General features: G+C 38.0%; 1 protein-coding gene across 1 annotated transcript in view; it reads right to left on the reverse strand.

Moving 5' to 3' along the window:
* The window catches only part of LOC136864541 (alpha-ketoglutarate-dependent dioxygenase alkB homolog 4), a 35611-nt gene extending 24155 nt beyond the window's left edge, over positions 1-11456 (reverse strand). The window contains exons 1-3 of the mRNA XM_067141652.2: positions 11260-11456; positions 11050-11175; positions 6815-6907 (exon numbers count right to left, since the gene is read on the reverse strand). Coding sequence (XP_066997753.1) covers positions 6815-6907; positions 11050-11175; positions 11260-11355 — 315 coding nt within the window. The 5' untranslated portion in view covers positions 11356-11456. The remainder of the gene's footprint in view (positions 1-6814; positions 6908-11049; positions 11176-11259) is intronic.
* Positions 11457-13309: the final 1853 nt, after the last annotated feature.

Here is a 13309-nt window from a genome sequence, read left to right on the forward strand (position 1 = left end):
TTATATAACATTAAGTAGTCCTCCTTGACTTTAAGTAAATTTGCAATACAAAACAAACATTCAATAATTAAATCTGATTATTAAGTCTCCTGAACCTTCATTTATAGGTTTAAGTAGCTATTGCTCTTACTGTCATTCCAGTTCATACTGTAACAAAAACATACATTACATGTAAAATATTTAACCCATACTACAGTGTGACCAAGTTGAGATTGAAGAAGGTTACAACACAAGCAAAATTAAAACTGGCATGTAACATTCCAAAATTTGTGAGAAATATTTGAATTGTGAATTACTTGTGTGTATTTACTTGTTTAGTCTGCAATTAAGAATATGTTATACATCATAATATATTCCATTTCAGAAAAGTTACAAAAGTATTCAATTTATTATTCCATTCATTTAAGATTACCTTTCAGATTATAATCATAAAATTGAAATATATACATACATAATCATTATAGACCGTTATGCCGTTAAGCATTCAGTCTGCAAGCCTCAGAGAATTTAATAAACGATGCCACAATACTCTATTTGCAACTAGTACTGTGGCTTCATTTAGTTCTATACCTCTTACCTTTAAATCGTTAGAAACCGAGTCTAACCATTGTCGTCTTGGTCTGACTCTACTTATCTTACCCTCCATAACAGAGTCCATTATTCTCCTAGGTAACGTATCTTCCTCCATTCGCTTCACATGACCCCACCACCAAAGCCAGTTTATGCGTGCAGCTTCATCATTTGAGTTAATTCCTAACTTAGAGTATATCTCCTCATTCCGAGTACCCTCCTGTCATTGTTCCAACCTGTTTGTACCAGCAATCATTCTCGCTACTTTCATGTCCATTACTTCTAACTTATGAATAAGATATCCTGAGTCCACCCAGCTTTCGCTCCTGTAATACAAAGTTGGTCTGAAAACAGACCGATGTAAAGATAGTTTCGTCCGGGAGCTGACTTCCTTCTTACAGTATACTGTTGATCACAACTGCGAGCTCAATGCAGTGAAATACACTACAGTGTATTTTATTTCCCTATGCATTTTACAATCTTTGTCAGACCTGTAATATTACAAAATGACAGACTTTCATCGCTGAAACAAATTTGTTCAGAATGATTATTCAAATTGCTTTCCATCCCTTATATATACTCACTGACAAAAAAAGAAAAAGAAAAAGTAGTTTGGCACTCAGAAGGAATGGTTCAATTGGGACCTATAGGGAGCGTGCACGGTACTAGTAACAGAGCGCTCTGGCGGAGGTCCGAGAATTAATACGGTGAGAGTGCGTTCCGCTGGAAGACTTGCTTCATAGTTACGGCAAAAAATATCATTGCATCTTGTCGTCAAGATAAATATGAAGTAATGCTATGAAAGTTGTAATGCTGTACATATAAAAATACATTTAAACCTGATATTGTTGTCACAGGGCAAAATTAATAACAATATTGTGACTACCTCATATCTATGAATCTGTGAAATCTCAAATTTCGCGAGTGAGATTTCCGGTGAAATTGACTGTGCTTTTGACAAGCTATTGACAGGCAGCATCCAGAAAGCAAATAAACAGGAATTCAGTTGGAATAAGTAGATAACACGTAAGCGAAGTTCTGATAAGATAGATTTATATGAGTGGATTATGTGCAGGGGTTACAGTTCAACATTCTTTATTATTGGTGGCAAGAAATTTGCTAGCACACAAGCTACGTAAACAATGTCGCTGATATACGGAAACAGATTTTTAGGAATATTTTTCAAGATTTTGAAAATGTTCACCCTCCGTATGCATCGTACAACATGAATTCGCACACTTGCTACACTCTGAGTTTGTAACACTTCATCTGCTGTAAATCTCCCATTGTGAAGAAAAGGCGGCATAACAAGTAAAGAATGAGGTGACTGTGTTTGAATGCCTGGGAATCCTTTGTCCGCTAATATAACGTAACCTTCACTCAAAAGATTTAGGAAACCTGAATTGTTAACAATAAAAGTATCACTAGTTCTTCCATCATAACAAGGGAAACAAAAACAATCGTTCCATTTGGGGCCACAGCTAATAAAAATTTAAATGTATAACATGACTTGTACGAAGAATACATGTAACATCTCTCATCTATTCTTGCTGGCGTTTCTGATTTCATTTCTGAGCAATGTATTACAACTCGTGCTTCAGGATAATATGTTTTAAAAGCACGAGGCAAATTATTTTGCACAGAAGTTTGCTAGGCCAGAAAATAAAATTAGAAGTGCGTTTCTTGACTACTCCGACAGCAGTAAAAAATATTCACGCAGCAGTAGTCCGATGTACACCAAATATGACTGCCTCTGTGTGTGTGTGTGCACGTGTGTGTGTGTGTGTGTGTGTGTGTGTGCGCGCGCGCGGGTGGGTGCGCGCGGGTGGGTGGGTGTGCGCGTGCGCCACAACTTCTATCCACCTTTTCCGAAATACTTGAAGGTAGTGTGCTTGAGTAGCACTGTGTGCCTACATCATTCCCACTAAAAACACAAGTGAATTCGAAAGTCGCTGCTTCAATCTCAAATGCTGCTTGCACCGACTTATGTAGTTTTTCACACACTCATTTTTCACAATAAATTCATGAGTTTCCTGATTAGAAGACGTATGTATATTTGAGCATTTCATTCATTTATTCGCTCTTTCTCCTTATAGCTCTCATAAAACACAGATGGTATATATGATGGATGATTTTCAATATTACTTGGCTTTCCTCCAACAAAATTTTCACTGCAAATGACGGAGCATTTGGTGCGTTCCGATGGAGTTCCATCTGCACTGAAATGCAGGAACACATTATTTGTTATTATTATTATTATTATCATCATCATTCGGCATAGTCAAGACACGTGCACATGGAAGGACATGAACCTGCTGCAATGCATAATTGAAATGAAATGTACTATTTCAAAGTGTACTTAAATGAATGTGTTCTTGACTTTGCATACCTGGTATGTTTGAAATGTGTGATTTACGTCACAAATGAAATAAGGTAGTCTACTGTACATACTTCATCCTTCCCAAAGCCGAAATCCACTTCCTTGCATCTCACCGATTCCTATGGTCGACCAGGAATTGTGTGAAATATAATTCCTTCTCAATGCGTGTTTCTTTATGCGTTGTGGCAGTTCACTGCACAACATTTCTATTTGATTACAGCATGTTGATACACTACTACCACCACAATTTCACACCCACAGTTACACACCCTGGACTGACCGCTAAAGACAAGATCACCAAAATGTTACCAATTCCTTCCGCTAGAGGCGCTAAGAGCGGCCGTGCACGCTCCCTATAATTTGGAACAAATGTAGGGCCTATACCATAAATGAATACATGAATGCTTAATAGTTGTAATCATCTGTAACATCTATAACAGGCACAAAAATACATTACCGAGCGAGAAGGCCATGCGGTTAGGGGCGCGCAAATGTGACCTTGCATTCAGGGGATAGTGGGTTCGAACCCTACTGTCGGCAGTCCTGAAGATGGTTTTCCGTGGTTTCCCATTTTCACATCAGGCAAATGCTGGGGCTGTACCGTAATTAAGTCCACAACTGCTTCCTTCCCACTCCTAGCCCTTTCCTATCCCATCATCACCATAAGACATATCTGTGTTGGTGCTACGTTAAGCAACTTGTAAAAAAAAAAAAAAGTATATTAGTGGTGTGAGGTCTGACCAGAATTATAGTGATAGTGCAGACATGTACAGAATTTGAGAGAGTCAATGAATGTAATAATGTAACATCACCGAACAGAGTATGCCTCTTAGATGCATTAGGTAGAATCCCGAGCACCTGACACATTTTGACAGGTGATGGATAGAGGGTCGACATCATGCCCAGTGGTCGTATTGTGCAATTGTAAGGTGTGTGGAGCATTCAGATGTCACAAGAACCCAACATTAAAACTAACAGATACATATGAGCACCCACACACATGAAGATTCCAGCCATCCATGACAGATCACACCAAAGGAGGATTGCCGCTCATGCATAAAACATTATGCAATCCTAAGACAACTATGCTTGCAATACAGATACAGTTGTTTGTCTCTCTACAACCCAATGACATACTACTGATTCTACATTGTCTCAGCGACTGGTATCAGCCGGACTACAGGTTAACTGTCTCATGCAGAGACTACCATCAACACCAGAGCAGACACAGCTGCACCTGGAGTGTTGCAAAAACCAGGAGGTATGGACAATGACAAGTGGCACTGCATCATGTTTAGCAATTAATCTTGGTTAACTGTATTATCCCACATGATCCATGTTCCGAGTATAACAGAGCATAGGCGAGACGACACATCCAGCCAAAGTTGTAGAGTGAGACACAGCATTGCTCTTGGCATCACAAAGTGGGGGAAAGTAGAGTATGAATTCAGATCTCCTCTGATAACGATCTGGAGGGCTCTGAGAGTACAATATGTCAGTGAGATACTGCATCCTCATGTGTTACTGCCACGTAGCGTAGTGATGTACTTCAACAAGACAATGCTTGACCACAAGAAGGCAAATATAGCAGTTAATCAAAGGTAAGGAATTAAATGACAAACATTATTCGCATATATCGAACACACCCTCCCTGAAAGTACACATGTAGGCCAAAAGATTTGATGAAAAAAAAATTAATAGTATTTACAGGAGTATAAAAATACTGAGGAAACATTTCACAATACACACACACACACACACACACCATAACGTCATTACCGTGAATATATGAACTTGTCAGAATTTTGCATAACATAGGAATACTGTACAGTATAACTTGCGTAACTAGCATGCAGTTTTACACTAATATTGATACCATGATAATACCGGTATTTATGGAATGCTCAGTTTTATGTAAAATCCAAGCCACAGGGATATTACTGTTCTTTTTATACATTCCATATACACTGGCCAGGATTTGAACTGCAGCCACCTTGGTGAGAAGCCCACAACAATGTCACTCAGCTATCATGCCACCCAATGCAATGTACTTTCATCATCAATAATAATAATAATAATAATAATAATAATAATAATAATAATAATAATCACTGACTACTTTTATATCTTCATAGATGCTGAGGTGCCAAAATTTTATCCCACGGGAGTACTTTTACACGCCAATAGATCTGCCAACACAAGCCTGGCATATCTGAACACCTTCAAATAGGCCGGACTGAGCCTGCGCACCAACATTGACCAAAATCGAACCCACAATCTCAGGAACAAATGGACAATGGCTAACCAACCGCATTGAGATCATCATTACTTCAACAAATAATCAATGACATGTTCTCATGAATTTATCAAAATTGTAGAATATAGCAAAATATGATGAACATCAAAATTTTGCTGCTTCCTGTAACAATTATGTCACTGAAACAACAATTTGACAGTGGCAAGAAAATAAAAGGGTACACGAGGTGCAATGAGATCTGCAAGTTTTCTGTGGATAAGCATAGAAAAACACCCAGAAGTAGATGGCAATGTTCATTTCAGCCATCCACTGATGTCATTTCCTGTACTGTATGCATACACAGGGAAACAGAATGTGTATGTACATACACAGATGGGCTACTGTATTGAAGAAGGAATGGAAATTAATAAGAATGTATACCCTAATTAAACCAAACAGTTCATGTAGTTTAAATAGAACTTGACAGACTATCTAGGAAATGATCTGATGCAGGCACTAACCTTGAAAACTATGATGATGTAGATATGTACTTCTAATCACAAAAATCATAGACGTGCTTAGTTTGCCAAGAGATACTTCCAGACTTTAAAAAAAAACTCTCTACACTAAATGATGCGTGTATGCACCATAAATTATTCACAAGGTGGCAACTGGTATATTCCTACTGCAGACAGAAAATACACACAATAATTTACTCACGAAAGTACATTCACCAGTCAGCCTGTATCACAATAAAACAGTTTTCAACGACAACAGTTATATAAGCATATCCATTACGCAGCAGAAAACCAATCTTACAGTTTTACAAGACTGTTGATATTAGGACTGTATCCACAAGACCACCAATTTTACATGGAATCCAAACCAAAAGCTCATGAAATGTCATTTCAAAACACCACATGCAATGACCGGGATTTGAACCACAGCAGCCTTAGCGAGAAGCCAGCGACTACGTCACTTGGCTATCACGAACCCCCCCCCCCCCCCTTCACAATATAGTCTATATCATTTGTGACTAAAAGAACAAACCCAGCCAAGTAACAAGTAAGAGTGATTAACAAGGATTCAATTATGTGTTAGTATATTTGTCCATTTAACTGGTGATGGTCTTGAAAGACTATAATCTAAATTGGGCTAAAACTAAGTACCGGTACACTTTATATTTTCATTCATTTTAATTCCTTGTATGTATATCTTTCAATTATTTTTTAAAAGCTTGAGGAGGATACTCTGATACTTCATCCATAACAAAATAGGTTTCTTTATTTACAATTTGCTTTATGTCGCACTGTCACAGATAGGTCTTACGGCGATGATGGGATAGGAAATGACTAAGAATGGAAAGAAAGAGACTGTGGTCTTAATTAAGGTACAGTCCCAGCATTTGCCTGGTGTGAAAATGGGAAACCACGGAAAACCATCCTCAGGGCTGCCGACTGTGGGGTTCGAACCCACTACCTCCCAAATGCAAGCTCACAGCTGCGCACCACTAAACGGATGGCCAACTCGCTCAGTGTTTAACAAAACAGAACAACACTTAAAAGGTCATGTCTATGATGTCATAGTCTTATAAAAAAACAATCAGTAGTTGCATTAAAACCACTTACTTGCTTTCTTCTTCCACTCTGAGATAAGTCCCAAGGCATTTCATCAATTCCCTTCATAAGATAAGACTCCTCTTCAACTGACAGAAAGTTCAACTGGAGAAAGAAAAAATCAGAAGCCTCATAAACAGGAAATGTAGAGAATAAAACAACACACAAGATAAAAAGTTTTTCTTACGATTCCCATTTATAACAATGTTATTTATTTTTATGTCCCACTAACTACCGGTTTGGTTTTTGGAGACGCCAAGGTGCCAGAACTTAGTCCCGCAGTTCTTTTACATGCCAGTAAGTCTACCGACATGAGGCTGACGTATTTGAGCACCTTTAAATGCCATCGGACTAAGTCAGGATCGAACCTGCCAAGTCCGGCAATTCCCATTTAATTTCTTTTTTCAATTTGCTTTAAGTCACACCAACATACAAGTCTTACGGCGACAATGGGATAGGAAAGGGCTCGGATTAGAAAGGAAGTGGCTATGGCCTATGTAAGGTACACATACCAGCATTTGCCTGGTGTGAAAATGGGAAACCACATATAAAATCCTGATAAAAACTCAGATCATACCATGATGGTGGATACCAATCTGAACATTAATTACAGGTACAGCCACCACAATAATATAAAAAAAGCAAAGCCATCACCATACATGCCATGAAGGCCCATGGAAGAGTGAAAGGTAAAGGCTTCCACAATTTGTAACCTCGGCACTTAGTGGGATAGAGTTTTTGCTCTATGCCCGGCCACCTTTGCCCCCAGGAATTAACCTGGTACTCAATTTTGGTGCAGGCTGACAGAACCTCAGGGCCAAGTGCCATGAAGAAGTGGAAATTTTGTTTCTTAATTTTTCTACTTCCTGATGGGAAATCAAACCCATGTCCTTCTGGGCGACCCAAGCACACCTTAATTTATAGGCTTAACTCTACTTATAAAGCTATAAATACATGAGGCTAGTGACTATGATACCTGGAACAAAAAAAAAATGTTAAATTAGGCCAATCATTAAGCAACTTGAAACAAACCTAACTTTTGAGTCCCATGTCCATCTCCCACTGAGTCATTTACAGAATCCCATGTGGTAGAAAATGTCAGTTGATCCTTCAGTATTCCACATCCAAGGCATACAATAATATGGCAACATCATTAGGGTGTAATAGACAAATGATGCAGACGACCTTGCTACAGGGGTATAAGCACTGCCAGGCTTATTGTGTACCACTAATAGCTGCAGAAGGAACTGTATTTTTATGAATAAAGAAATGACAGTTTTATTGAACTAAGTTAATGACAACTTTCAAGAAAATGATATCTTTCGCAGAAGTGAAAGGTTTGCTACAAATTTCAATTACGATATCATTGTGTGCTAAAATTCTGGCTGGTAATTCAATTACATTTGATCCATCACCATCTAGAGAAGGGCAGTCACCGTTACCAATTTCCTGCATAACAATTTAGTGAATTCCATTTCTTTCGTGGTTTTGCCCATATATTTTTATATAAGTTAGGTAACATATTTTGAAAAAAAATTCAAAGATGAGATTTTTAATATAATTATAAATAAATACAGTCTAGAAAACAGAGAATAACGGCAGAGAGGATATGTCATGCTGATCACACAACATCTCGTAATCTGCAGGTCTTTGGGCTGAGCAGTGGTTGCTTGATAGGACATGGCCTTTCGGGGCTGTTACACCATAGGGTTTGGTTTTATAAATGTTTGGCAATAAGCATGTGGCAAAACAAACAAAACCTCTTCCAAGAACAAAAATCTTTCCACCAGAAGGAATGGAATGTTGTTACCTATGATATATGTTAAAAGACTATTCAAACACATAAATGAATGCTAATGCCACTGGGACTTTATCCCATATTGAGCTGTGTTAATCGAATATCGCCAGCTGCTTTGGAATTTTAATTTTAAACCAAACACCGAATTCTCACATTTAGAGGAATGTTGAATGTAATGTGCACTGTCCAACAGCTGGGCAGCAAGAAAGCGGTTTTCCCTGTCCACGAAGTTCCAGCTGACCAGCAAGACAATGCCTGCGCATGTATGCCTACTCCCACCTCCCCTATCGTGCCTGCTGCTCAGCACTCTCACGGTTCAGGAGGGCTTGCGCTCGCCTCCTGGTGAGCGCATTAGCCAATCAGAATGCTACATTTTTCTTTAATAATTTTAAAATATATGGCAAGAAATGTTCATGCTTTTAAAGACACCGTGCAAATCTATAGGCCAAGAGCTTTCATCAGTATGCTTTACGATGATCATCAGTTCAGCTGTTCTCGCAAAACTGAAAATGAAAACCTACAACCTGTTTTCCAGTCATTGACTGGGTCAGGAATGTAATGAATGAAGCAGATATAGGCTATTAGTACGATGGGGTCGCCACTCCCAAAGTGATTTATTAATGACTGATAAAATACTATGAAATGAGAATGGAGAGTGTTGCTGGAATGAAGGATGATGGGGAAAACTGGAATACCTGGAGAAAAACCTGTCCCGCCTCCGCTTTGTCCAGCACAAATCTCACATGGAGTGACCAGGATTTGAACCACGGTATCCAGCGGTGAGAGGCCGACGCGCTGCCATCTGAGCCACGGAGGCGCTCTCGCAAAATTAATGTAACAAATATCGGCCTAGTATTTTAAATATATAGATTTCCACAAGAATTGTCACTATCTAAGTCAGAAACTGGCAATGACAAAAATCTAGCAGATCACGCTTTTTGTAAGACTAACGGTTTCACTTCTCTATAAATGAAGAGAGTTCTGAACCCTACAAAAATACAGTTAGTTACAACCACATAAGTATCATCATAGAAGATTACTACCTTGTCTCAGATGTATAACTTAATGCATTGAAAGATTCCTAAAGCAGCTCATCATCCATATGATTTTTAAAGTAATTCATCAACTGTACAACATGATGAGTTCCTCCAAGGAGCAGAGGGCAAAACATCCATATCTACTGATCAGCAATATCACCAGTATTCACCACTTGTATGTATGGAACAGCATATGGTTAGGTCCGCTGTGTCTATAGTTGATTCATTACCTCTGTTGGTTTCCTTTGTTTGAGTGATATGGATGTGTGTGGAGGTTGTGTTGTGAACATTGGCAATTTCACCGTTAATTATAAGAACAATTTGAATGATTTATTACAGTTTTATCAACATCACATGTTGATTTCAAATACCGGAGATATGAAAAGTGTGGGCATAATGTAAAATTAAGTGTGACAAGAATCGCATATCGCTTACGTGTTATTGCCAAGTTGAAGGCGGTGGTCAATGCCGTTGGTATATTAGTGACAAACTTATTGGTCTGGATTGTTAGTTCCAGCTAGTACCAAGACCATTAGGCTAGGGACAAGCAAAGGGGGTGTCAGGGCACAAACCCCAGCTTAGAGCTGCAAAGCTATATCCAGCATGAAAATACCATTGGTATAAATTAGTTAGATATGCCAAGTGACAAAACTGCATTAAGGTAAGTTTCATACCAAATATTCTTGTTCTGTATTCCACAATCTTTCCTTTACAGTTTTTATTAACTTGCGTTTTTTATTGTGTGCAGGTTCGTAGAGGAATCTGCGAGTGTGAGTGCTTCAAGCAAAGGAGGGTCCAGATTATTAGCGAATTGAAGTTGGGTGACTGCAGCAAATTCTGCCTGCAAATGTGACAAAAAAGTCAATTACCATATCTCTCTTCACAGGAATTTTTGCTTTAATCAGTATATTGTATAATAGCAGCTGTAGCAGAACACATACTCCTTGAAGGAATTCATAATAACCATTTCCAGAACACAGAGGTCCTTTCCACCTCACTCATACCAGACTGCTACAGGCCACTGATATCCACAAGCACTATGACAATTTCATCAAGAAAATCAGAACTCGATACCAAGAATTACAAAACGTCCATTACATGCCAGCTTATGTTATTAGTGCAATCCAATACAGGTAGTTGTATATTATGGCATTAAGGTTGCTCTGCTAGATTGTATATTTCTATTTTTCTTTGGTACGTTACATATTTCCGCTATCTTCTCTTAAGTCTGTAATAATTATTATTAACGTGTCCCATATCATTACATGACTAGTTGGACAAAATAAAATATACTTTTATATAACGAACACATTAAATTATAACATATACTTCCAACGACACCCCACTACGATCCCGTCATTCGAACCAACTCTCCAATGAAACTTAATAATATACAAGCAACCAAAATTTACCAGTATATAGACCCCTGGAAAATGTATCGCTGTTCCTGCGTGGTTGGGATGATCTGCAATGATTTGAACATCCCATCCAGGCCAGGCCATATTACATGCCGGGCAATACACGTAACTAATCACGTCCTGAAAAGAGATGAAATAAACGTTACGAGGCACAAGTTCGTCTACACATCTACATAACCTCTACAAATGATCTATTTTTCTTACTTCATAGGATGGAACCTCTTTCTGTATTCCATACTCATTCTCACAAATTAAACAGGTTCGAATTCCTTTACACCCACACGGTCTTGGTTTATCCATGAACAAGTTTTCCACCGCAAACAATTCTTATTTTCCGTCGTACTTCTCTTTTGGACAGATCGTCTTTCTTCCTTTCTTGATACTTGTGGCAAAGAGAATGAGTAAGAGATGACTCTCAACGTTATTTTTCACTTCTGTACGCAACGGCTGCGCAAAGATCGCCAGGAATTGCACATTAGCGCCTCTAGTGAGCACAGGGCTGAACTAAAATTACCGGGCGGGCGATTTAAATCGTTTAGCGCGCGGAGGGTCCCCAGGTTCTCCCCCCCCCCCCCCTCTTAAATATTATATTAAATATATTTTTCTTTTTTTTTTTTGCTTATTTTTTTTCTTTCATTTCCTTTTCTTTCTTTCCTTCTTTGTTACCTTTTTCTGAAATACTGCATTCTGAACAATACACCTGGAGGTTGGCCTGTGCTTTTTTATTATTATTATTATTATTATTATTATTATTATTATTATTATTATTATTATTATTATTATTATTATTATTATTATTATTATTATTATTAATTTTTTGCTGGAGAAAAGAAGCTTACCAGCTTGTGCTGCTTATTATAATTATTTGATTTATGGAGTTATATTTTACTTTTACTAATTCACAAAGCCATGAAGGATGGGAGTGACTGGCCTTGCCTGTGCTGCTTTTGTTTGTTTCTGCTGAGGAAAATGGAAGCTAACTCACAAAGGGAGGAAGGAAGTGACCAGAAGGTGAGTGGGATTGGCAATCCCTATCTCAGATTAAGACCTATGACAGAAATAGGCACTAACATCCCCTCGTACATCAGTCCTCTTTAACACTACTTAAGCCAACTGTAACAGCCAATAGTATCAAGATATGCCACTTATGCAGGAAATAAAATATAAATACAATGTAAGAAAGAAAACCATACACAGGAACCACAATGATGAAAGGAAACTCATATGATAAGGAGGGAGTTTGTAGGATTCAAAGATAAATTGAAATGAAACATGATCTTTTGGTTTATGGAGCTATATTCTACCTACTATCCACAGTGTTACAGGTATAAAATTGTGTAGAAATTTGCACAAAAGTTTTAGTGATCATAGTATATCATAATCTCATGACATTACATTCAGCAGTGTTAATCATCAATTAATATTCATCAGCCAGAAAACTATGCAATACAACACAAATACAAAATCATTCATTTAGGAAAGAAAGACTGGAACTGACAAGTTACAACATAATACTTTTCTCTCTTATTGCAGTCTAACGTTGCACTGACATTGCAAAAGTTTTCAGCAACACCATTTGTATTTTTCCAAGGAACTTACTATATGATAAATCTTTCAGTCTGTCAAAAGAGGCACCTAGGGCCACACACTGAGAAATATTGAGATTTGTACTTCTTTTGCATCTACTAGAGGATGGCAAATCTCTGGCAGAGTAGTGTTTGAAGAAACCAAGACATGATAGCTCTGTTCCTACATACTGCACCAAAACACAACATATCATTCAATCAGTCATCTGCATTTAGATGATAAACAATGTCAAGCTACAAAATTGTATGCATCCTGTGTATTCATTGATCTGCACTATTTACAATACTTAAAAATGTTCTATTTTATGTGACAGTAGGATATATCTAAATTTTTCTGCTACATGGAAAAAGATGGAATCATGAATATGTTTGTGGGTTTAAAAGACAAGAGAGCGCTTACAGATTCTGTGATTGTTCCCTCTTACAACATTCAGGAGGTACAAATAATGCTTCCTTTCAGTCCATCCGCAGGAGAGGAGTTCCAATAAATGGACAGAAATATGTAGCATCAGGATCTACGTACAATAATATGGCAGCTGATCCAGCACAAAACATGACCATGCCAAGTCACAACATAGCTCCGCCTATTAAGAGCTATGTCCAAGGAATTGTATGCTAATTTAGTACAGTATTATGAACAATATGCTGCTACTTCCACAACATTATGG

This window comes from Anabrus simplex, chromosome 2 (genome assembly GCF_040414725.1).
Source record: "Anabrus simplex isolate iqAnaSimp1 chromosome 2, ASM4041472v1, whole genome shotgun sequence".
NCBI classification, from domain to species: Eukaryota; Metazoa; Arthropoda; class Insecta; order Orthoptera; family Tettigoniidae; genus Anabrus; species Anabrus simplex.